Source organism: Furipterus horrens, unplaced genomic scaffold, assembly GCF_987537825.1.
Source record: "Furipterus horrens unplaced genomic scaffold, mFurHor1.1.pri manual_scaffold_13, whole genome shotgun sequence".
Classification (NCBI taxonomy): domain Eukaryota; kingdom Metazoa; phylum Chordata; class Mammalia; order Chiroptera; family Furipteridae; genus Furipterus; species Furipterus horrens.
This window is the reverse complement of record NW_028327183.1, coordinates 45,417,264-45,441,997: the sequence shown is the minus strand read 5'-3', so window position 1 is coordinate 45,441,997 and position 24,734 is coordinate 45,417,264. Positions and strand designations below refer to the sequence as shown.

At 55.8% G+C, this 24,734-nt stretch overlaps 2 protein-coding genes across 2 annotated transcripts; one reads left to right on the top strand and one right to left on the bottom strand.

The window, feature by feature from the left end:
- Positions 1-6,385: 6,385 nt before the first annotated feature.
- NPAS1 (neuronal PAS domain protein 1) lies at positions 6,386-22,146 on the top strand. Its single transcript, XM_090260258.1, has 12 exons — positions 6,386-6,509; positions 7,618-7,772; positions 8,168-8,403; positions 15,620-15,693; positions 15,964-16,053; positions 16,981-17,155; positions 18,444-18,559; positions 18,740-18,897; positions 19,367-19,473; positions 20,046-20,193; positions 20,955-21,049; positions 21,586-22,146. The coding sequence occupies exons 1-12, from the start codon at positions 6,444-6,446 to the stop codon at positions 22,047-22,049; spliced, it is 1,884 nt and encodes a 627-aa protein (XP_090116384.1). The 5' UTR covers positions 6,386-6,443; the 3' UTR covers positions 22,050-22,146.
- A 126-nt stretch (positions 22,147-22,272) lies between these two features.
- TMEM160 (transmembrane protein 160) lies at positions 22,273-24,606 on the bottom strand. Its single transcript, XM_090260257.1, has 3 exons — positions 24,366-24,606; positions 23,245-23,337; positions 22,273-22,619 (listed from the first exon to the last, which is right to left on the bottom strand). Exons 1-3 carry the CDS (start codon positions 24,571-24,573, stop codon positions 22,354-22,356), a joined length of 567 nt encoding a protein of 188 aa, XP_090116383.1. The 5' UTR covers positions 24,574-24,606; the 3' UTR covers positions 22,273-22,353.
- Positions 24,607-24,734: the final 128 nt, after the last annotated feature.

Sequence of the window (24,734 nt, the reverse complement as noted above, 5' to 3'; positions counted from 1 at the left end):
AGCAACTCAATTTTTCAAAGTCTATGGGTGTCGGTATTATCATTATCCCCATTTTCCATGTGAGGAAACCGAGGCATGAAAGGGCCGGGTGATTTGTCCGACGTCACACACTAGTAAATGGGAGCCGGGATTTGAAGCCTAGGCGCCTGACTGCAAAGCCCAAGGTCCTCCTTGTGGCTGTTGTAACCAATGACCGCATACTGCTGGCTTACAACACCACACACGTGTTCTCTCACAGGTCTGGAGACCAGACACCCAAAATCAAGGGGTCAGTCGACAGGGCTGTGCTCCCTCCGTAGGCTCTAGAAGAGAATGTTCTCCGCCCCTTCCAGCTTCCGGCGGCTCCAGAGGTCCTCGGCTTGGAGCTGGCTCCAATCCCTGCCCCCATCTACACGTAGCCTTCTCTGTCACCTGGTGTATTTTTCCTCTATCTCCTCTTCTGTCTCTTATAAAAACACTTGTCACCCTGACTGCTGTGGCTCAGTGGATTGAGTGCTGGCCTGCCAACTGACAGGTCACCGGTTCGATTCCCAGTAGGGGCACACGCCCGGGTTGCCGGCCAGGTCCCCAGCTCGGAGCGTGCAAAAGGCAACCTATTGCTGTTTCTCTCCCTCTCTTCCTCCCTCCCTTCCCCTCTCTCTAAAAATAAATAAATGAAATTTTAAAAAAGAAAAAAACACTTGTCACTGGAGTTATGACCCACCCACATACTCCAGGATGATCTAATCTTGAGGTCCTTAATTTAATTGCATCAAAGACCCTTCTTCCAGGTCACATTTCCAAGTTCCAGGTTAGGATGTGGACTATCTTTTGGGGTGGTAGGGCCACTGCTCCGTCTGGTCTGTGCTGGGCGCGCTCCGCAGGTGTCCCTCCTGACCTTTTAAAACGTGTGACTGTGCTTTCCATCAGCCTGCCCCTGCGGCCACCACACCGCATCCTTTCCGCCCCAGCTCCGCCCCTCCTGCCTGTCTGGATGAGTATTTCTCCTTCATATCTTTGTTTGTTGGACTCCTGTGCAGCTCAATGTTCTGGAAATTCTGGTTGTCTCTAGTTTTGAGGTAGTTGTATTCTTCCTTAGTCGCGGAGGGAGATGCAGCGTGTCTGTCTACGCCTCCATCTTGGCCGGAAGTCTCCCTCCACCCTTCTGCAGGCGACTCCAGAGTCCCTCCATTCTTTGGAATAGCAGCCTTTGGGTGGGGAGAGGCAGTCAGCCAAGCGCTCTGAGTGTCCCAGAAGTCCCTCCTGCGTGTGATGACCCCATAGGCCTCACTGCCCCTCACCCTGAGCCATCTCTGTAGTTGGTTTCCTGGGCTGGGGTAGAGGTGACAACAGAGTGACCGGCATGAGTTTGTTTGCTGCTTGCTACCAGAATTAGTGCCGTAGCATGCATCTGGGCCCATGGCCCTGCCTGGGTCACCTGGTGGCAGGAGACGAGCCGGGTGATGCTGATGCTCTGCCGCGCACTGTGCTGTGAGTAACAAACATCTCATTCTGTTCCACTGAGTTCTGTTGTCCCTTTAAGCCAGTGGTTCTCAACCTTCCTAATGCCGTGACCCCTTAATACAGTTCCTCATGTTGTGATGACCCCCAACCATTGCTACTTCTTAACTAATTTTGCTACTGTTATGAATCGTAATGTAAATGTCTGATATGCAGGATATATTTTCATTGTTACAGATTGAACATAACTAAAGCATAGTGATTAATCACAAAAACAATATGTAATTATATATGTGTTTTCCGATGGTCTTAGGTGATCCCTGTGAAAGCGTCGTTCGACCCCCAAAGGGGTCGCAACCCACAGGTTGAGAACCGCTGCTTTAGGCACTTGTGGACAGGTGACAGACCAGCCCTTGTCCTTTATGAGGTTAAAGTTCTTCCTGACACCTTGGGTGGCCAAAAGGGGAGATGGAGGCCGCCAGAGCAGTAGGGTGGGGCACAGAAGCAGGCACCCAGAACGACACCAGGTGTCACATCCAGTGACACTTAAATGCGGGGTCTATTGAGTTGGTGGGTTATGTTTTTCTCTCACGTCACCAACTTCTTTATTTAAAACACACACACACAAAAAAAAAAAAAACCTTTATTGATTTTATTTTTTACAAGATTTTATTTATTTACTTCTAGAGAGACGGGAAGGGAGGGAGATAGAGAGGGAGAGAAACATCAACATGTGGTTGCCTCTCACGTGCCCCCAACTGGGGACCTGGCCCACAGCCCAGGCATGTGTCCTGACTGGGAATCGAACCAGCAACACTGGTTGGCAGGCCAGCACTCAATCCACTGAACCACACTAGCCAGGGCCCTAACACCCTTCTTCTTCCCAGTTTCCCAGTGTTGCCAGTCCGTGAGCAGCCTTCCTGCAATGGCACCTGTGTGCGTGTGTGCACACACACTTGCTTTGTTTTTCCTCTAGCACTGGGCTCCCTCTGGCATATCTCTTTTCTTGTTTTGTCTCTTGTTTGACACCCCCACTAGCTTGCGAGCTCAAGTGACAGGATTCTCGGCCTATTTCAGACCTGCTGGCATACAGTAGGTGCTCAATGTTTGCTGAATAGATGGATCAAAAACAGGACAACTCTGGGGCCAATTTGGCAGCTCAGGTCTCCAGTGACCCCTCATCGTCCATTTAGTGCTTTAAAGTAAAACATTTTCAGTCTCAGAACTGAACCTGAGCTTGACCTCTCAAGGAATGCACTTCCAGGGTGCTGCACCCCACTAGCACCCCCTGGCCAAGGGACAGCCTGGCTCTCTGAACCTTGGCCTTGAACCAGGCCTGTCTCTGGGGACACTCATTTCACTAAGTGCAGGAGTGGAAGCAGGAGAGATTCAGATCAGACACGCTGTAGGACTTCCTGGGAAGCGAGTCACGGGTCTGTCCCAGGAGGTCTCAAGGAAAATGAGACTCAGCTCTGAGGGAATTCATCAGCTACTGTGACAAATACCCTCTTGGGAGCTCAGGCCCGACCAACACCTGCTTCCCTAACCATTCCTGCCTCATATTATTCGAGGGCTTTTTACAGACAAGGATAGTGAGGCACAGAGAGATGAAAGAAGCTGCCCAAGCTCACACTAGTGGAGCCAGACTCTGGCCGAGTAGCTCAGTTGATTAGAGCATTGCCCCAATATACCAAGGTCGCAGGTTCAATCCCCGATCAGGGAACATACAAGACTCAACCAATGAGTACGTAAGTGAGTAGAACAACAAATCGATGTTCCTCTCTCTCTCTCTCACCCCCTTCCTCTCTCTCTCTAAATCAATCAATAAAAGAATGTGGAACCAGATTAAAATTTGAGCCCATTGAGTCACCTCCTTAAAACAATTCTCTCCATCTCCCAATAGGGAAGAATGAGAATGTTTAAGTAGAAGATGTTCAAGTAGAAGTCATTGGAACCCCCCAAACACCCTCCCACACACACATATACATACATGATTTAAGTGCCTACCAAAATCCTTGGCTCTCTCCTTGATTTCCCCTGGTGACAGGGAGCTCACCACCTACCAAGAGCACCTACTGTCATTCCCATCCCTTCCACCCAGGCTGGGAATAGCGGGGTCTCGGAGCTTTGATAGGAAATGTCTCCAAAGCAGAGGGAGGTCAAGGAGATCTGAATGCAGCTGAGAGGTTGGGAAGCCAGGCTGCGGTGGGAAGTATTGGATATGAGACCGTGAAGGTCTCAGCTACCACAGTCTCAGGGTCCCCTAACAGCTCCTTCGGCTACCCCTACCAGTCCTGGGTGATAGCTGCTCACTGCCTCACCTGCCCTGGTGCTGTGCCAGCCCTCCTGGATGCCCCAAACCTTTGTCAGGAATTCTTCTGAAATGCTCCTCGGTTCCCAGCTGAAGGGCCAAGCCCTCCCCTTCTGTGCACCCTGGCCCAGAAGCTATCCTATTTCTTCCCACCTACATCACCAGAGCTGCAGAAAGGTGCAGGCATCACAGGGCAGCCCCCTTTCACAGATGCGAAACTGAGACCCCAATGTTGTCTGTGGAAGTTTATCGGTGACTCTGAGTGGTGTCTAGGAAAAAGGATTCATATCTGGGTACTTGAAGGCATGTATGTATAGAATTTTTATCAGCACATTTAAAATTTTTTAATTTATTTTAAAGAAAGGAAGGGAGAAAAAGAGAATTTTGTTGTTCCACTCATTCATTGACTGGTTGTTCTTTGGGTCCTCATCAGTGATCAAACCTGCAACCTTGGAGTATCAAGATGATACTCTAACCAACTGAGATAACTGGCCAGGGATTTATCAGCATATTTAATGTCTGGTGCTATTCTCAGCTCTTAGTGATTTAGCAGTGGTTCTTGAATTTTTTTTAAATCTCAGGATTTCTTCTTTTTTCTTTTTTTTTTAAGATCGTATTTATTTATTTTTATAGAGAGGGAAAGAGAGGGAGAGAAACATCAATGTGTGGTTGCCTCTCGCTCACCCTCAACTGGAGACCTGGCTGGTAACCCAGGCCTGTGCCCTAAGTGGGAACTGAACCCACAACCCTTTGGTTTGCAGGCAGGCACTCAACCCACTGAGCCACTCCAGCCAGGGCAGGACTACGTTTTATTATTAGGGAAGACCAAGGAGTTTTTATCTTTATTTTATAAGCCATATCAGAAATTAAAACTGAGAATTTTTAAAGATAACATTTATTTTAAATACCAATAATAAACCCATCATTACAGGTTAACATGAATAACATTTTTATGAAAAATACATTTTCCAATACAAAAAAAAAGTACCAAAAGAGTGTCATTATTTTACACTTTTGCAAATCTTCTTTTAAATTTTTATTGATTGATTTCTTAGGGAGGGAAGGAGAGAGAGATAGAAAGAAACATCAATTTGTTGTTCCACTTAACCTTAGCATATCAGGATGATGGTCTAACCAACTGAGCTACCCAGCCAGTGCTGCAAAGCTCTTTAAAGTCCAGCATAGTAGCAAACAGCTGGCTCTGTAGGCCTGCTCTGCAGTCAGTCTGTTTCAGTATCACATGCCAGGCAGCTTCTGGAAAACTCCACCAGACACCGATGGGAGAGAAACGTGAAGAGAGCAGGGAAGGTCTCCGTATGAACACGTGACTGAGCAGACCCCTGAGAGGGTCTCGGGAGCCAGTGCCCAGCTCACACTCTGAGAGCTGCTGGGTGAACTTACGTGATGCTCACAATGATGTTATGAGGTGCCACCTGCCCAGGCTGCACAGCCAGGAAGTAGAGTCAGGAGACGAGGGACAACGATCTGAGTTTGAATCCCTACCCTGACCCTAACTGGTCTCTCTGGGGAAAAATAGGGAAATATTACCAGCTGAGAGACCACCATCAATAGGCTGGATAGTCTCTCTGTGCCTCAGTTTCCCTAAGATGGGCTATGCCCAGCTCAGACCCTTGCCATGGGAAAAGGACACAAGCCCCCAAACCTTTAACTCCGGTTATCATGTGTCAGTTTGAGGGTGGTCCCATCAGCTGGTGCACACAAGTGTTCAGAGCTGTGTGCCTCAGTTTCTCCATCTGTCGAGCCAGCTGGGCCCTTGCTCTGGGCGAGCCCCTGCCCGCCTGCCTGCCTGCTTCTCCTAAGACTTCTGCCCCATTTTCACCCGCTGCACTGGAGTCTCCTAGGAGCCCTTAAGTGCAGGGAGACCCCCCCCCCCCGTTCATGCTAGGCTGCTGAAGGGGCTTGGGGGGAAGGGATGTGGAATCTCCTGCCGGAGTGGGGAAGGCCTGCCTCAGATGCCCAGGTCCCCGTTCTCTGTGGGAGGGGATACCATCCCTGAGTTCCCACTTACGAGCTAATGCGGAATTTGGATGTCCCTGTGGCGGGGGTGAGGGAGGTGGAGATAAGACCCCAGGATCCTGACCTCTGATTTTCCTCGGATACCTGTGTCCCAGTCCCTGAGAGGTCCGATGCCAAATCCTGGCCTTAAAAGAAGGCTGGTGGGCTTGGATGAGGGATGCCCCTCTTGCGGAAGATATGCCGACACCCTGAAGTTTTCCCCTGGAAAATGAGGCTCCTGGATCTGTGTCCCTGGAGGGGGCTTTGACGGCTAGGTGTCCACCCCTACCGGAGGGCTCCGGTGCAGAGTGGCCCCCTTGTCAAAAGAGCTTGCTGAGGCCCCGCGTTCTTTTGGAGGAGCTGGGCGCTAGTTCCTCCCAGTGGGGTCTACAGATAGTGGCCGGACTCCGGTGTTCCCCTCTCTGACTCCGATGTTCTTGTTCTAATGGAAGGGGGCCGAATCCCCGTTGCTGGGAACCCCCTCCCACTGAAGAGGCCAGAGGGGCTGACGTGAGGCTGGACCGAGGGGGCGGAGACTCAGTGGGCGGGGCTACTACAGACCACGCCCCCTCCCTCCAGGCTGTCCCCGCGTCTCCAAGTCCGTGAGGCCGCGGTGGGCGAGGAGAGCCTAGAGGCACAGCCCGCGCCCCGCCGAGCTCGGCCCGCCCCGGGGTCTATGGGGCCACCCCTCTGCGCCGCCGGGCGGGCCACACGCCGCGCCCAGAACCCACCCCGCAGCCAGGTAACGAGGCTGGGGGTCCTGTGGGTAGGGAACGCCTGCTGGCTGATACGAGAGGACAGCGAACTCCTGGGTCCTGGAGGAATAAGAGACCGGAACTCCACTGTCCTGGGGACTAGGTTATCCAAACGCCTGTACCCTGAAGCTGGGGGAAGGGGCACACGGATGTTTGAGTCCTGGAGAAATAGGGTGCTGGCGAATATGGATATCTGGTTGCGGAGGCTTAGGGGGCGGCATGGGTCCTGCGGTATGTAGAGGGAATCCTGAACGCCTAGTCCTGGAAGAATTATTACCTAATTGAACACGTTCCTGGTTTTAGGGGATCTGGATACCAGGACACCTGGGCCCCGAGCCTTAGGTCCATCCTGGGGGCGTCCTCAGCTGAGGTTCCGGCCACTGCGTCGGGGGTTGAGGCTCGCACGCCCAGGTCTTCAGGGAGGAAGTTGTTTCGGAGATTTGGTGGCCCGGACACATGACGCCGCCCCAGGGTCTGGGGGGCGATCCCTGGCCAGAGCACAGGGTGCGGTCCTTGCCCTCTGTCCCCCTACCTTCTTAGCCCAGCCCAGGAAATAGGCGCACCGCTATGCGGGGGAACGGGGACTCCCGGGATGGGCTTGGGGGACGGATCCCTGTGCCAGAGGGCTCCAGGGGCTGAGTTCCTGAGCGCCTGGGCCCTGGCGAGGCTCCCAACGCCCGCCCGCCCCCCGCCCCCCTGCACCCGGCGGGCTTGGGCATGCTTGGCACGCAGCGCGCGGGCCGGTCGGATCCGTATGCGCGCCGCGTGCGCCTATTGGTATGCGGGAGCCGGCCCGGCGCGGGCGTGAGGCGGGCGTGCTGGCGGGCGAGCTGGCGGGCGGCGCGGGGGAGGCAGCGGCGGGGCACGTCCGCGCCCTGAGCTCCGCAGGAAGCTGGCAGGGTGAGAGCTGCGGGCTCTGTAGCGGGGTCTCCAGGAGGGGAAACTGAGGCTCCATCCAGCTCCAGCTCCTGCTGGGACCCTGAGCCCCTCTCGGACCTCAGTTTCCCTAGCAGCTCTCCCGGAGCTCTCCTCGGACTCCGAGCGCTGTTTCTGGTTCCTTCCCGCCTCAGGAGACGCGGGTCTCGAGTCCCGCAGCCTGCGATGAACCGGTCTGAGCGAATCCCCGCGGAGATGGCGGCCCCCTATCCCAGCGGTGGTGGCGGAGAGGTCAAATGCGGGGCAGGTCGTGGTGGCAGCGTCCCCTGGGACTTTCTGCCTGGGCTTATGGTCAAGGCCCCGCCCGGACCCTGGTGAGCAAAGCCCCGCCCCTCGGGCCTGGCGCTGCCCCAAGCCGGCGTCCTGGTAGAATTCACACTCACTTCTGCCCCATTCCCTGGGGCTAGAATTTCTTACCCGGAGTTGCTCAACCGTGGTTCTGTAACCCACGCCAACTGTGTAGTTCCCAGCCCCTTCCTCATAATTCATACCCAACACTCCTCATCTTCTCCCTTCTTCCCCCACTGTCGACACCCCATGTTCTGTGCCCAAGGCCGGGTGTAGAATTCACACTCAGGTTCTGCGCCCACCTCCAGAGTATTGAATCCACTTCCAACGTCCCATCCCGTCCCTGAGGCCCCAAAAGGCGGGGCCTCGTACCCCAGAACTCCGGGGCCCCGCTGACGCTTCCTCCGCGCCTCCCGCCCAGCCTACTGGCGCAACGCAAGGAGAAGTCTCGTAACGCAGCGCGCTCGCGGCGTGGAAAAGAGAACCTGGAGTTCTTCGAGCTGGCCAAGCTGCTCCCGCTGCCCGGAGCCATCTCGAGCCAGCTGGACAAGGCGTCCGTCGTGAGGCTCTGCGTCACCTACCTCCGCCTGCGCCGCTTCGCCGCACTCGGGGCGCCGCCCTGGGGGCTGCGGGCCACCAGACCCCACGCCGGCCTCGGTGAGTGCGCATGCGCGCGGGGCCAGGTAGTCTGAGGGGGGTTGTCCCAGAGCCTTCCTGCGAGGGCAGAAGACCGGGGTTTCCAAGTGTTCACCCCCGCTCGCCCAGCTCCCTGACACAGAGGAAGCTCAGAGTTTGGAGTCAGAGCTTTTGTGTGTCCATAGCAGGTGGCTTTTACTTTCCAAGCCTCAGTTTATTCATCTGTAAAACGGGCACCGGAGGTAGGAAAGATTTCAGGAATCCTGGCCTCCTCAAGGGCCTGGCGACACCAGGGATACTAGTAAATGCTATTATTTTTATTAGAAGAGACGAATCATTATTATCGCAAAGGAGACCCGCAGCTCCCCGCGCGGGTCAGAGGGATCTTAGCCTGGGCCTCCCGTTAACTAAGGAGCAAGAGACACCCCACCCACCCCGCCCCACACGCACCCAGACCTAAGGGGCCCCAGAGGGAACACAGTAACTCTGGACTCAAAATTCCCAGTTTGGGGAAGTGGAATGGAAGCAGTATAAGATAGCAGGTAAGAGGAGCTTCAGAAAGACTCAGCTGGGTCCCTGTCCCCAGCGGAGCACTCCCCAACACACCGCCCCCGGCAGGTCCCTGCACTTCTTTGTGCCTCATCTGTGAAATGGGAATCATGATCAAACCTCCCCCCGAGGGCTAAGGAGAGGGTCAACCAGGTGCCACGTGTAAGGGCCGGGGACTACCCCGGCACAGAGGAAGCAATCGACGTGTGGTCCCTCCTGTCAACGGTAGTGACCCTGCAGGGCAGCGGGGGGCCTGTGGCTTGTGGAGCATCTGCTGTGCTCCTGCAGGGGACAGACCAGAGAGGAGTCCCCGCTTTGCACAGGTGGAACTCCTTGTGGCCAAGACACAGCGACCAAGTAACCAAAGAAACACAATCTGTAATATATAAATAGAGAATATGTAAAACATAGGTATATATAGAGACCTACTTTTGTTATTATTCAGATTTTATTATTGATAGATACATAGAAGTGTTATGGTATTATTTCTTGTATGCATTAGTCCTTTACTCATTACTAGAAGACAGTGAATCGCATTAATCCGCGGTCGCAGAGGGATAGGGACACCCCAGGCTACTCTCCCACTCCCAAAGAAGGTGTGTCCTTAAGAGGGTTGGGGGCTCCAGTTCCCCTCCTGCCCAGGTCCCAGGGGGCGGGGGTGGGGGAAGAAAATAGCATTGATTAAGCCCGCAATAAATCACCATTTAAATTTAAATAATCCGGCTTCCCAGGCGGTAATTAGGCGAATTGACTGGCACCCAGAGAATGCGGCATTAGAGCCTCTGATTACTGTCATTACCGCGAACAACATGTGTGCCGCGGGGGATAAACATCTTGTCTATTGTCCCTGAGCCCAGGGAGAGAAGCAGCGGGGGTGTACTGAGAGAGCCCCGCTGGCATCCAGCCCCCCCCCACTCCCATTGCCTGGGTGGGCAAGTCAAGGGGGCAGGGGTTCACTGAGGTCACAGCACTGAGGTGGCAGCCCTCCGATTTCACCAACCCCCCTGCCTGTGAGCCAGAAACTGATGGGGGGAGGAACTGTGTGGACTCCCTCCCCTCCCCCAAATTAGGAAATTTGGGGTATCTCCTGCTCTACAAGAGGCCAAGTGCCTGCTTCTGTAGTTCAAATGGGTAAACTGAGGACAACATGATAGCAGAAGTCAGAGAGCGAAGTATTGAGCCTCCCGCTCTCTGAAGAGGAGGGGGCTCCCATGTCGTCCTTGATAATAATAGTGGCCCCGGCAGGCTAGCTCAGCTGGTTACAGCATCCTGATATGTCAAGGTTGTGGGTTTGATTCCCAGTCAGGGCACGTACAAGAGACAACCAATGAATGCATAAGTGGAACAACTAAGTGACCTCTCTCTCTCTCTCTCCCTGTCTCCCTCCCTCCCTCTCTCTCTAATCAATAAATAAAAATTTTCAAAAGGAAATGCATGCAACAGTAAAGACTACATTTAAAAATAATAATAGTAATAGTAATAATACACAGCATATGTCAGACACCGCTGAGCACTACACACAATTAACTCACTTAATCAATCCTCTCAGAAGTCTTAGGAGGGAGGCCATGCTGTGAGTCCCACTTTATAGAAGTAGAAAACTGAGACCCAGAGGTGGAGCTCTTTACCCAAAGTCACACAGCAAAGAAGAGGCCCAGCTGAGAGTCAGACTCTCCAGAGCTCACCTTCCCAACCACCATCGTTGGCATATTTGCAGGTCTCCAGGGATGGGTCCTCCCTTGCTGGTCTCAGTCTCTTTCTGGGCCTCAAATCTACCATCTGTATAATGGGACTGCAGTGGCTAAGGTCTGGCACTGGGCCTCAGAGTCTGGGGAGAAGACAGCCTTGATCTCAAGTCAGCATTGGTCATTCATTCAAAAAACACCCAGTGAACACTTCTCTGTGCCAGGCACTGTTCTAGGTGCCAAGGACACAGCAGGGAACAGGACAAAGTCCCTGCCCTCAAGGGGAGCCCCCTGTCTCCCACCTCCTAATCTCATCTCTCTCTCTCACCTCTTTAAACACTCCCTCCCCCGCCACACACACACACACACACACACTGGCCACCTTGTGTTCTTCAGAGAAGCAGGTTCTCACCCCAGGGCCTTTGCACAGGAACTCCCTCCCCTCTGAATGTCAGCTCTCCAGTGAGGCCTTCCTATCACTCCACTAAAAGTGGCAACTGCCCTGCCTTCCCTGTCTTCCTTTCCTGCCTTATTTCTTTTCATAGCACTATCAGCTGACACTGTATATTTCTTATTTTTCTTATTTATAAAATGTCTCTCCTCCATGGCACCCTGTTTCCTGAGTCTAGGACAGAGTAAAAAGTCACTCCCACAGCTGGATGATTGCAGAATGGAATGAGGGCAGAAAGTGTGGCATCTTCATCCACAGTTCAGGCATGATCTCTCTTAGAAAGTGACCTTTAGCCCTGGCTGGTGTGGCTCAGTGGATTGAGCGCCAGCCTGTGAACCAAAGGGTCGCCAGTTCGATTCCCAGTCAGGGCACATGCCTGGGTTGTGGGCCGGGTCCCCAAGTTGGAGTCAGCTTCCTGGTTTGAAGGAGTCTGGAGAGGAGTGAGTGAGGCGGGGAGTCATCAGCAGTGGCCAGGTCCTGCAGGGCCTTATGGGCTGTGGCGAGGACTTGGCCTGTTACCCCGAGTAACATGGGAGCCATGGTGGTAGGTGGGAGTAGAGCAGGGAGTCCCGTGAGGAGGCGAGTGCAGTGGTCCAGGCAGGAGATGGGGCAGCTAGACCAGCATGGGGTTATGGGGGGACAGGTGGTCAGACTGAGGTGATGCCATGAGCGACAGCCCAGCCCATAGGACTTGTAGAAAATGGATACAGGTGTGAGAGACAGAGGGGGTCAAGGTGCAGGGCAAGAACTACCAAAGGTGTAGAGATCCCATAGTACTACTGGTAAGGAATGCAGGCCATCCCTCATAATACTGATGAGAGGGTGGCAGGTCTCAGGAATGGGGCACCCACTGTGTGCCTGGCTCTGCACTGCCTGGCTTGACACCCGAGCTCACTCTGCTCTATCACTGGGCCCATTTTACAGAGGAAGCTGAGGGAAGTGGAGGCAGAAATGCCCCCTCCAGCCCTCAGGCCCACCCACTCTGATTGTGGCGGGGTGGTTTCCTCTCTCGGACCTCTGATGGGTAACAAAGTCCCAGCCCTTCCTCCCCCGACCCTTCCCAGCTCACATTCCTCCCTCTGCACCCCCAACCTCGCGCAGCAAACCCCTTGGGACAACTGAGAATGAGAGGTGGAGGGAGAACCACTAGGGCCTGGGAGAGGCGTCCTGTCCTCACTCTGTAAGGGGCGGTGTGACTGGGGCAGTTTTTCTTCTCCGGCAGCGTCAGGCTCTGATAGGAAACAGCTAATGTTTGTTGAATGAGTGAGTGATAGTTGGGTTTGGACATTTAGAGGGGACAGATCTGGTAGTAAGGAGGGGCAGATATGGGAGTAACCAGTTTGGGGGACAGGGGCGCTGAGGAAACACAGCGGCAGAGGCTGGGGAATGAGTGGGTTGGGCGAGGGAGAGCCTGGGGGAAATAAGACGCACCGGTCAGTGATGAGGGCAGACCCTCGGGCTCCCTGTCCGAGGGGACCGGTCCGGTGTTTGGAGGAACAGCAAGTAGCTGAGCCCTACCCGCCCGCCCGGTCCCGACGTGCCCATTAACGCTGTTAATTGCAGCCGTTCAGTCTGACCTGGGCTGATCCTCTGAGAAGGAAAATGAAGGAATTAGCAAAAATGACAGGGGAAAATTGCAACAATTAGCAAGCAGTATTGTTCCCTCCTGTCACCCGGCTGGTTCGCGCTGCATCTCGGGGGAGGGGTCCCCATTAACCACCCCCCTTCCAGTTATTGTTCCTGGAGTTCCAGGCGAGGGAGGAAAAAGGATGCATCCGCGGGAGGACGTTGGGAGCGCTCCCAGGAGAAGGAGGCGTGGCCTGCACATTGGTGCTGGGCGGGGCTAGGGGCTGCGCCCAGGTCGGGGGAGGGGCGGGGCTTCGCCGCCTAGTGTTTTGATCGTCTAGAAATAACAATAGTAATCACACTATCAATACTCATTCCGGCTCTGTGTTTCCCAGCACCTGCTGTGGGCCAGGCCGCCCGAGGCCCTTTCTAGAAGTTCCTTAAGCTGACTGAATGCTTGGCCAGCCTAGGCGGGCTGCGCTCTTAGCAAACCCATTTGACAGAGAAGTAAACTGAGGCACAGAGAGGGGACAGGACTGGTCCCAGGGCACAAAGCCAGGAAGGGACGGCCTTGCGACTGAACACTGGACCCGGACCCAGTCCTACAAGAGCCAGGCGCTTGGGGACTCTTGAGGTCACTGAATCCTTCACAGGGCTCCCCAGTCAGGACACGGGGCCCTTGCGGTGAGGGGCTGGTTCTCCACAGGATCAGGGAGAGGTTCCTTGGTGGGAACAGGGCCCATGACCTCAGCATGGATGTCCGGAGCCCTCAGCGGGGGGCCTGGAGCTGGGTCAGGGGTCCGTGTGTCTCTGCCTCTGGCTGCCTTCCCGCCACTTCTTCTGCATGTATCTCCCTGTGCATCTCTTCTTCTGTCTCTCCATCCCTTGGTCTCAATTTCTATGTCTATGTATGTCTCTGTCCCCATCTCTTTTTATTTATTTTTTAAAAATAGTTTTTAAATTTATTTTTAGAGAGAGGGGAAGGGAGGAAGAAAGAGAGGGAGAGAAACATCAATGTGTGGTTGCCTCTTGCATGCCCCCAGCTGGGGACCTGGCCCACAACCCAGGCATGTGCCCTGACTGGAAATCGAACCAGTGACCCTTTGCTTCACAGGCAGGCACTCAATCCACTGAGCCACACGAGCCAGGGCATCCCTATCTCTTTTACTTTTTAAAGTATTTTTATTGAGGTAAACTTTATAACATGAAATTCACCATTTTAAAGTGTACGATTTAGTGGCATTTACAACATTCATCATGTCAAGCAACCATCACTTCTATCTAGTTTCAAAACATTTCACCGTCACCCTAAAACCCTGTACTCATTAGCAGTCACTCCCCACCCCCTCCCCCAACTTCAGCTCCTGGCAATGAGCCATCTGCTTTCTGTCTCCATGGATTTGCCTATTCTGGATATTTCATAAATGGAATCATCCAATATGTGGCCTCTCCTGTCTGGTTTCAGTCACTTAGCATAATGTGCTCAAAGTTACCCCAGGTTGTACTGTGGATCACTGCTTTGTTCCTTTTTACCACCGAATAATATTCCATTGTCTGAATTCAGCACGTGTTGTTTGTCCATTCAACAGTTAACGGACATTTGGGTTGTTTCCACCTTTTGGCTTTAGGAATAATGCTGCTGTGAACATTTATGCACAAGTATTTGTTAGAGCATGTTTTCAATTCTTCTGGGTATACGCATATGCCTATAAGTGGAATTGCTGGGTCAGATGGTAATTCTGTGTTTGACTCTGGAGGAACCACAGTACTGTTTTCCATAGCAGCTGCACCATTACCATTCCCACCAGCAGTGTGCATGGTGAGGGTATGGGGTGTCCAGGTTCTCCACATCCTCTCCACACTTATTTTCTGTTTTTTTTTTTTTTTAATTTTTTTTTATTTTTAGAGAGAGGGGGAGGGAGGGAGAAAGAGAGGGAGAAAACATCAAGTGTGGTTGCCTCTTGTGCGTCCCCATCTGGGGACCTGGCCCCCAAACCAGGCATGTGCCCTGACTGGGAATCAAACCTGTCACCCTTTGGTTTGTAGGCTGGCGCTCAGTCCACTGAGACACACCAGGCAAGGCTGTTTTCTTCTTTCTTTTTCCCTAGCCATCTCAGTGGGTGTGAAGTGGTCTCTCAGTGTGGTTTTGATTTGCATTTTGCTAATGACTAATGAGTTTAAACATCTTTTCATGTGCTTATCGGCCATTTGTATATCTTGTTTGGAGAAATGTCTATTCAAGTCCTTTGCCCATTTTTGAATTGGGTTGTTGTTGAGTTGTAATGTCCTTAGTCTTTTTCTTCTATCCCTTTATATTTCTGTATGCTTCTCTGTCCATCTGTTTGTCTCTCTGTTGTCTTTGTCTCTCAGTATCTCTGGCTCTCAATCTCCATCTCTGTGTGTGTGTCTCTCTCTCCATCTCTGTGTGTGTCTCTCCTTTTCAGTCTCCTTTCTGCCTCTTTCTCATCCTTCAGTTCTGAGCTCAACCGCCCCCTCCCCCTTCCACAGGCCTTACCCCATCCTTCTTCATTTCACCCAATCTTTTTGATTCTTCATAGCATTGGCCACAAATGATAATTCTCCATTTGTTAGTTTTTTACTTGTCCATGTGTCTCTGGCCTGGGTACCCTGTGAGGACAGGACTAGGCTGTCTGGGTCACCTCACTGTCCCCAGCGCTACACAGCACAGAGCCTGGCCACACAACAGGTGCTCAGGGAGAGTTTGCTGAATGAATGGATGGATGGATAAATGAATGAATCCCTTTCTGCCTCCCCTGAGGTCTCTCCGTCTGTCCAGCCTATCTCTGCCCTTCTCACTTCTCCCGGCATCCCAGGTCTCTCTCACAGGGCCCGGGGTCCCTCGATACCCCAAGATGGCTGCGGGACGTGGGAGAAGAACTTTGTAGCCTGGTTCCCTGGGGTCCTTCCCAGAAGGCCAGGGCCTGCCAGACCGCAGGCCCCAGCCTCACCCTCCCTCTGCCCCCAGCCCCAGGCCGCAGGGGCGCCGTGGCACTGGTCTCCGAAGTCTTTGAGCAGCACCTGGGAGGACACATCTTGCAGGTGAGGCCCCTTTCCTTACATGCTGCTCCTTGCTGCCACCTGGTGGCCACCTCTGGGAACAGCATCCTTTTCTGCAGCATCCATTCCACCCTGAGCACCGGGACTCGGAGGCGGATGCCGGGGCTCCCTTCCCTTCTTGCTTGCCCGTCCCCAGGGCCACTGAAGCCCCGTCTTCTCAATAAAAAATCCATTCTAAACAAAGGTGAGATTTCAGAGCATCTTATAGAGGTCAAGCCCTCATTTTCCCCCTCTCTGTTTCTCCCACTCTAGTCCCTGGATGGCTTTGTGTTCGCCTTGAACCAGGAGGGGAAGTTCCTCTACATCTCAGAGACGGTCTCCATTTATCTGGGTCTCTCACAGGTAAGGACCCTCACCAGGCTGCCTGGACTGGGGCAACCGCCATCTCTCTCGGTGGCCCACGCATGCCTTTCCTCTGGCACACCCAGCATGAAAAACGGACTGTATCTGAGGTTTCCAAAGTGAATTCCTTGGAATCCACATGGCATCCAACATGGCTCCTCTTCACAGGCAGAAGAGCGTTATCAAAGTCAAGGTCAATGTGAAGGAAGCAAATTAGCAGAAAGATCAGTTTGCCAATGAGTGGTGGCCCAAGGCACCATATTTACACTTCTTTCTTCTTAACAATCCATATAGGATTACAACAATTTGTATAGAAAGGGCTTTGGATTCGCGAGCTTGGGAAGGTTTTCGGTGCTTTTAAAGCGCTGAGCATTGGCCTACAAAACGAAAGGTCGCCGGTTCGATTCCCAGTCAGGTCACATGCCTGGGTTGTGGGCCAGGTCCCCTGTTGGGGGCGTGCAAGAGGCAACCAGTTGATTATTTCATTCACACATTGATGTTTCTCTCCCTCTTTTTCGCCCTCCCTTCCTCTTTCTAAAAGTAAATAAATAAAATATTTTTAAAAACAAATAAATAATAAAATAAAATAATTAAATTCTAATAAAAACACAAGACTGACCCTGGCTGGTGTGGCTCAGTGGATTAAGTGCTGCCTGTGAACCAAAAGGTTGCTGGTTCGATTCCCAGTCAGGGCACAGGCCTGGGTTGTGGGCCAGGTCTCCAGTTGGGGCCATGCGAGAGGCAAACACACATTGGTGCTTCTCTCCCACTCTTTTTCCTCTCTCTAAAAATGAATAAACTCTTTAAAAAATTTTAAGGTCCTTTGAAAATAATCACGCAAAACTGGCACGGAGCACTCCTATGTAAGTGAATGAACCTGTGGTGCGTGCGCCTCACCCGCCCTGCAATTCCCCATCTCGCCGGCAGGTGGAGATGACGGGAAGCAGCGTCTTCGACTACATCCATCCTGGGGACCACTCAGAGGTGCTGGAGCAACTGGGGCTGAGGACCCGGACCCCCGAGCCCCCTACCCCACCCTCCGTCCCTTCCTCTTCCTCCTCCTCCTCATCTTCCTCCTCGCTTACCGATACCCCTGAGATCGGTAATTCCAAGGGCCCCCAGAGAATGAAGCCTGATCAGGGATACTGGGTACACTGTCCAACTATGTTTCATTGATACAAACCCACTCTCCTTAGGGTCGTGCAAAGCAAGTTTTGTAAAACGAATCAGAGTCTAAATTGAGGCAGGAAGACTTGGCTTCCTAAGAGTGCCTGGATCCCCAAGTTCTGAGCTTTAAAGCGGCCCCTCTGGCTGCCTGTGGATGACAGATAGAACCAGGCTTTGGTAAATAAGAACAGCGCACACTTATTGGGCATTGCACGTGCTGTGCCTTTAAGTACGTGATTTCATTGACCCCTAACCACAATCCCACAAAGCAGGAACTGTTACTCTCTCCATTTCACAGAGGAGGAAACAGGCACAGCACAGCCAGGTTAAAAGTGGTTGTCCTAGGTCACAGAGCTGGTTTGTCTCGCTCCAGGATCTATGCTCCTCCCCCCCTCTCCAATGGAAAATTCCATTCCATGTGAAGGAGGGAGGGTATTGGCGATCACCCTGACAGTTCCTTTTAGCTCTGAGATATGTAGGGGACTGTGAGATTAACTTCCCTGTAAATAAGATTTTCTTAGTTACACCAAAACCATCTGAGTTGTCAGCAGTGATCGCAAGTTTGGGGAGATGTCAGGGACACGTGTGGGGCTGTGGTTATGTTTGATCTGAGGCACAGGGTCATCTGGGTGTGAGGACATTTATGACGGTATCATGGGATTTACAGAATAACTGGTATTTGTGAGTCTAATCTGTTGCTATACCCTGAGGCCCTGCTCTGTGTCCAGCTGTGTGCTGAGCAGAGCCGGGGACACAGTAGTGACAACAGCCCCAACTCCACCCTCCCGGGGCTCACAGTCTAGTGAGGGATACTGACCCATCCCCAGCGTGGGCAGGGCTGTGCTGGAAGACCCCAGAGGGGTGTATGGCCCAGCCGGGGGGTAGGGGAAGGCTTCCTGGATGTCTGACCTGAGACCTGGACGTTGTAGCAAGACATGGTGTCAGTAGGAGGCAGTTCTTGCCAAAGTTTTAGGGCACAGCGAGGAGCTGGGCTTTCTCCCTGTGGAGCCATGGCAGCTTCAGGACAGGGGAAGGACAGGGTCAGAGATGAGCTTTAGAGATGAGCAGCTGGCTGCTGCTGGGAGGGGAGGTTAGTGGAGGATGTCAACGAGCGTGTGGCCACGCCCCCAGGTTTGGCTAGCTCTGCAGGGGGCGGGCAGGGGGCGTCTATGTGTGTTTCCCCCTCCTGACCCCGTAACTTTCCTTCACTGTCTCCGTCCCAGAGGCCAGCCCCAACGAGGTGTCCCCCTCCTCTGGGGTCCTGGAGCGCTCCTTCTTCATCCGCATGAAATCCACTCTCACCAAGCGGGGGCTGCACGTCAAGGCCTCGGGGTACAAGGTGGGTGTGAGCTCTCTGACTCCCGCGTCCCCTCGCGGGCTAGGGGAGAGCTGCGTTCCTGCCCGCTGTGGCCCTGGCCTGTGGGTGGCAGCTGGAGCCAGGCGCGCTGGTGGGGTAAGGTCCTCCAACCCGCTCCCCCGCCCCACCCCTCCTCCAGCCACGCTCACCCACCACCTGCAGGTCATCCACGTGACGGGGCGCCTTCGGGCTCGCGCCCTGGGCCTTGTGGCCCTTGGCCACACGTTGCCCCCGGCCCCACTGGCTGAGCTGCCCCTGCACCGACATATGATCGTCTTCCGCCTCAGCCTGGGTCTCACCATCCTGGCTTGTGAGAGCAGGTAGCAGGGGGGACGCTGAGGCGGGAGGATGGGGGCGCACAGGAGAGCTAGGGGCCGGTGCTAGGGCACTGCGGGCCCGGGGAGCTGGGAGAGGCTGAATTGCAGCGGAGGGGAAGGGAGCGAAGGCGCGAGGACTGGGCGGGGCCTTCGCGGAGGGAGGACTGTGCTGACAGAGGTCCGAGCACCCCCATGGGGGCGCCTGGGCAGAGCTTCGCCCCTCCCTGATCCCACCTCTCTGGCCTCTCTGGTTCCTTATCTCTCATCCATGCCCCGATGCCTGGAACCACTCGAGGAGAGACACTATTACAGCCATTTTGTAGGGGGGGAAACTGAGGCTCAGAGCACTCCGGAGTAAGAGTGGCAACCCTCCGTGAAGCCAGAGCCAACCCTGCCTCTTTCCCTGACCCCCCTCCCCCCGCCATGGCCTTGGTCCGCCCCCTGCTCTCCTCCCTGTGGCTCCTGCCCTCAGAGTCAGCGACCACATGGACCTGGGGCCCTCAGAGCTGGTGGGCCGCAGCTGCTACCAGTTTGTCCACGGACAGGACGCAGCCAGGATCCGCCAGAGCCACCTGGACCGTGAGAGCCCCTCCCCTGCCTGCCCTCCAGAATTCAGTGGCCCCCATGCCCTGCTCTCTGGAAGTGCTGCTTCAGGGATGACCACAGTCCCTCCTGTTGCCAGCTTAGCACAGAAGAGCAGCAGGGAGCTCTGAGCTATGGCCTGGATGTGGGGTGGCGGTAGGGGTTGGCTGGGGGGCCTTTTTGACCCACCCTGAAAAATCTAGGTGCTGCATGAGCTCTAGGTCTTCCTCACTCTGGCTCTCTTGTCTCCCTCTGTGCTGTTGCTTTGTCTTCTCCCCGCCACCTCTCCGTTTCCCTGGACCCTCTCTCTGCACCTGTCTCTCGTCTCTGCACCTGTTTTCCCATCCCTCTCCACACCTGTCTCCCATCTCTGCGCACCTGTTTTCCCATCCCTCTCCACACCTGTCTCCCATCTCTGCACCTGTCTCCCTCTCTGTCTCCTCTGCCTACCTCCCTATCCGTCTGTCACTCAACCTCTCCTGTCCGTCTCACCCCACCTGTCTCTTCCTGTCCTGTCTCTGTCTCATGCCCATCCCTTCTGGTCCCTCCTGTCCCTGGGCCGGGCCCAGTGCTGGACAAGGGCCAGGTGGTGACCGGGTACTACCGCTGGCTGCAGCGTGCTGGGGGCTTCGTGTGGCTGCAGTCAGTGGCCACCGTGGCCGTGAATGGGAAGAGCCCTGGGGAGCGCCACGTGCTCTGGGTCAGCTATGTACTCAGGTGAGGGTTGCACCTGACCCGGTCCACAGGGAGCTGGCACCTCCTTCCAAAGCCCCTCAGGGTGGGGGCTCTTTAGGGAGGGCTTCTAGAAGGGGACAAGCATGGGAGGGGTTGGAAAGAGGAAGGGGGGTGGGGGACAGAGAGCGCCAGCCCTGGAAGGGGAAGTCCTTACTGCGCAAGGCGGAGAGGAGTGGGGTGGGGGGGTCACACCGCTAGCGAGGCCGGGCTGAAGCGGTCTCAGGCCCGGGCTGAGTGTCTGGACCCGACTCAGGGGCACTGGAGAGCTGTGGCAGGGTTTAAAGCCGGAGAGGGTCGCAGTCAAATCCGCTTTTTGGAAATACCCCTCTGGCTGCTGTGAAGAGGGTGGTCTTAGGGACAAGGTGGGGGCTAGGTGACCAGGGATGAGGCTGGGCAGGTCCTGGGAACTGCCAGGCCACGCAGGTGGAGGACAGAGGTGGCCACCTGCTGGCACCCACGTCTCCGACTTTGCTGGGCCTTGCCCCGGGTCCTGAGAAGAACAGCAGTTCAGAAGGACACCGAGGTCAAGCGGGCACAGGTGCCTGGGGGGACACCTAGGTGGTGACGTTCAGAGGCCACACTGCACAGGTCTCAAGAGATGGGGTTGAGCTGGGCTAGAAGCCAACTTGGAGTCTGGGGGTCAGAGGGGGAAAGGGAGCCTATACCCACAAGACTGGGGGGGCAGAAGGGACTTTGCCCTCACCCAGGAACCCTGGCTCCCAACCCCACCTGTCTTGTCCCAGTCAAGCCGAGGGCGGCGAGACACCTCTGGACGCCTTCCAGCTTCCAGCCGGCACAGCCCGTGAGGACACGTCAAGCCCGGAACCAGAACCCGCAGGTGAGCCCCACTTCCCACCCTGACCCCTGGAGGCTCCGCCCAGTGACCCCTGGGACCTGCACTGTCCAGTCCAGGAGCCACTAGCCGCATATGGCTGGCTACTTACACTAAAACTAAAACTTCGGTTGTTGGTCATACTCGCCACATTTCAAGCACTCTGTAGCCACCTGCAGCCGTGGCCCACGCATTGTGTGGCTCAGACACGGCACATTGCGGCCACTGAGTTCTGTCAGCACTGGTCCAGACCAGGGCTTCTCAGTCCCCACTCTGCCGCCAGCAGGGGCCGGCTAAGTCTTCATTTGGGGGGCTGTCCTGCACACTGTAGGGTCCTTAGCAGCATCCCCGACCTCTACCCACTAGATGCCTGACGCCCTCCTCCCCAGTTGTGACAACCAAAAAATGTCTCCAGACAAGCCAAATGTCCTCTGGGGGACAAAACCACCCAGTGGAGACCCACTGAGCTCAGCTTCATCCCACAGACGGACAGCCTGAGGGCTGGGGACGCACACACAGCACCCTTCAAATTCTTCTTCCAGAGCCAGTGCCCCCAGTGCAAGAGAAGCAGGCTGCCCCCCCGGACAAGGATGAGGCCCCCCAAACCCAGGGCAAATGCATCAAAATGGAGCCTGGCCGGGAGGAGACGAGAGATACGGAGGAGAGTGGGGACGAGGAGCCGGCCGGCCACCCAGCGCCACCGCGGCGCGAGTTCACTTCGGTCATCCGGGCAGGGGCGCTGAAGCAGGACCTGGTGCGGCCCTGGGGCCTGGTGTCTCCTGGGGACCCCCCACCTTCTCTGCTCCACGTGGGCTTCCTGCCCCCCGTCATGCGGGGCCTGGGCACGCCTAGTGCCATCCGCTACGGCCCCACGGAGCTGGGCCTCATGTACCCGCACCTGCAGAGGCTGGGCCCGGGCCCCACCTTCCCGGAGGCCTTCTACCCACCCCTGGGCCTGCCCTACCCGGGGCCCCCGGGCACCAGGGTGCAACGGAAGGGGGACTGATGACTGGGAGGGCCTCCTACAGAGCTGGACCCTGGGGGGTGGGGGCAGGAGACAGGGCTCTCGGCCCCATCAGCGCTCTTTAATAATTAAATACCTGCTCCCCATCTGTAGCTCAGTCTCTGGGGGTCACGGGGCTCCTCTCTCCTCCCAGCCATCCCTTCCCGCCTCCCTCCGTTCTCCAGCAGGCCCCGCCTTCCCCTGTCACAAGAACCACCACTTGGCGTGAGGGAAGGGTCAGGGTTTAATGTCCTGGTCCTTGGACCCGGAATGTGCGGCACCCGGCCGTTCCCTGTGGCCCTACTGCTCATTCCGGCGGAGGCCGGCCCGCGTCATCAGGACCTTCCGCGGCGGCCGTGCCCTCGTCCTCGGGCACCAGTTCCACGTCCAGCTCCAGCTGGCCCATGTAGAGGCCCACAGCGCAGGCCCAGAGCAGGCCGGCGGCCAGCACAGCACCCACGCCCGCGGCCGCGCCCCCCAGCGAGAGCTGCATGGGTCCCCTCAGCGCTGCCAGGCCCACCACGTAGGAGGCACCGCCCCATACCACACACAGGCCACCCAGCAGGAAGAAGCCTGTGGAAGAGGGTGAAGGCCGGAGTCAGTGGAGGGGAGGGCCGGGGGTCCCGGGATCGGGGGGTGGGAGGAAGGCCAGGGTCAGGGAGGCTGATCCTGGAGACAGAGTGGGGGTCAGGGGACTAAGGTGGACTTAGAACAGGGATGGGGCAAACTCAAGGGCAGAGCAGGGGTCAGGGGTAGTACAGAGCCAAGGCCACCAGGCATGAGAAGGTACTACAGGGGTGTCAAGGACTTGGAGGTGGAGTTCAGGGTCCGAGGAGGGGTGCAGGGGGCTGGTCTGAGAGCAAAGCTAGGGTTGGAGGGGCACAGGCTCGGACTAGGACCGTCATCTTTGTGGAGAAGTCAGATTGGCGGGGCAGCCCCACAGCCATGCCCTGGGCCACCCACTCTGGCAGGTCTAGTGCCCACGAAGTGGGGGTGGAGTGGGGTGTGAGGAAGGTCAACACAAGTGAAGGTGAGACAGCTTCCAGTGGGGGAAGAATAGGGGCCCTACACTTATTGTTGGGGGGAATGGGGCAGGAGGAAATCTACACTCACCAGGGAGGGGGGCTCTACATTCCCCAATTGAGGGGGGGGACATCCACACTCCCTGGTGGGGGCAAGAGTCGGGGTCTGCACTCACCGTAGGCAGCTTCCCGACCCATGTCACTCTGCATAAAGGAGATGACCCCGATGCCGGATGCCAGGAGGCCATTTCGAAACCAGGAGAGGAAAGCTTGGAGGGAGGTGGGAGATGAGGGAGAAATCAGCAGCAGCTCAAATCCCGCCCCCAAAGCCCCTCAGCCCAGAGAGTCATCCCACCACCCCACCCCACCCTGCTTCAAATTCCCACCATGTCCTGGTGTCCCCACACCTAAGCCTGTCCCCCTGAACCCTCTCTGGTCTCGATCTCTGAGCCCCTCTCCCCAAATTCTGCAACACCGAATATTCAAGACAGTCCGCAGAATCTAGAGGAGGATCTAGGACCAAAATTGCAGAACCTAAATCTGAGGACAGGAAGGCCCCACGAGGTCAGCTTGGCCCATCCCCTCCCCAGACATCTATCCCTGTCAGCTGCCCTCACTTCTTTCTCAGACCTCCTGGCACAAATTGTTCCCTCTCCGGAGATTAAATGTCATTCACATCCATTCAAGTCCCTGTTGTGGGCGCTAACAGGCTAGCGGGGTTCCAAACCCCGCACCCCTACACCATCCCATATCTAGATGCCCCATCCTCTTCAATCCTGACACGAGGCCCCGCCCCCTGCAGCCTGGATCATCTCGCCCTCCAATCAGCCCATCGCTTTTCTACTATTGGTTGTTCCCTCTTCCAATCAGGAACTTCCCCCTCTTCTGTGGGGATCTTCACTCCCGCCTTGTGCTGGGTGGTCGCCTCTTCCATCCGAACTGACCCCTCCGACTCGGACCCTTCCTAGACAACGCCCCCGCCCTTAGCCCACTCTGGAAGCCTCTCTCGTCCGGACGACACAAGTCCATCAGGCTGCCTGTCCTAGCCCGACCAGCCTCTCCGGCCCCTACTGCACTCTACCAAGCCGTCCCATGCGCAAGCCCTGCTCTGCGGACACACTGCGCTCTTGCAACCAGCGCTTCCCCGCGCTTACACGGAAGCCCTTCTTCCTCTTGCGCCGCGGCCCTGTTTCCAGCAGAAGCCCCACCCCCATCTCCGACTCGCGAGCGCGGAGGACAGCTGGGCTATCCCGAGCCCCGTCTGCTAGCCGGGCCGACTCCCACCCCAGCCCCAGACCTGTCTCATGCGCCTTCCGAAGGAGCCAGGCGTCCGCGCGGTCCAGCTCGGACACGGGGGGCGGCGAAGCCCCGGCGCGGGGGCCGTGGCCGGGGGCGAAAGACCCCCGGGCGCCCCCGCTCCGGGGCCTCGGAGGCGGCAGCAGCGCCCCCCGGAAGCGTAGTCGGGCCAGGCGGGCGGCCTGAGCCCACCACCAGCCGCCTCCCATGGTTCGCACTACGGACGCCCCACACCGCCCCGCCTCACAAGGCATCCGTAGGCTGAAATAGTTGTCACTCACACATAGACGTCCATCTATGGGCTTTGCGCACGCCACTCAGGTCCAGTGTGCACCTTCCACTGGTCAGAATGACAACGGTTCCCTCCTCT

Bases quoted from the DNA above. Each gene is read 5' to 3' on its own strand.
- NPAS1 (XM_090260258.1), top strand. From the start codon at position 6,444: ATGGGGCCACCCCTCTGCGCCGCCGGGCGGGCCACACGCCGCGCCCAG. The intron at 7,773-8,167 runs GTGAGCAAAGCC...CCTCCCGCCCAG, and splicing joins AAGGCCCCGCCCGGACCCTG to CCTACTGGCGCAACGCAAGG. The intron at 15,694-15,963 runs GTGAGGCCCCTT...CTCCCACTCTAG, and splicing joins TGGGAGGACACATCTTGCAG to TCCCTGGATGGCTTTGTGTT.
- TMEM160 (XM_090260257.1), bottom strand. From the start codon at position 24,573: ATGGGAGGCGGCTGGTGGTGGGCTCAGGCCGCCCGCCTGGCCCGACTA. The intron at 23,338-24,365 runs GTCTGGGGCTGG...CCTCCCTCCAAG, and splicing joins TCGGAAGGCGCATGAGACAG to CTTTCCTCTCCTGGTTTCGA. The intron at 22,620-23,244 runs GTGAGTGCAGAC...CCTCTTCCACAG, and splicing joins GGGTCGGGAAGCTGCCTACG to GCTTCTTCCTGCTGGGTGGC.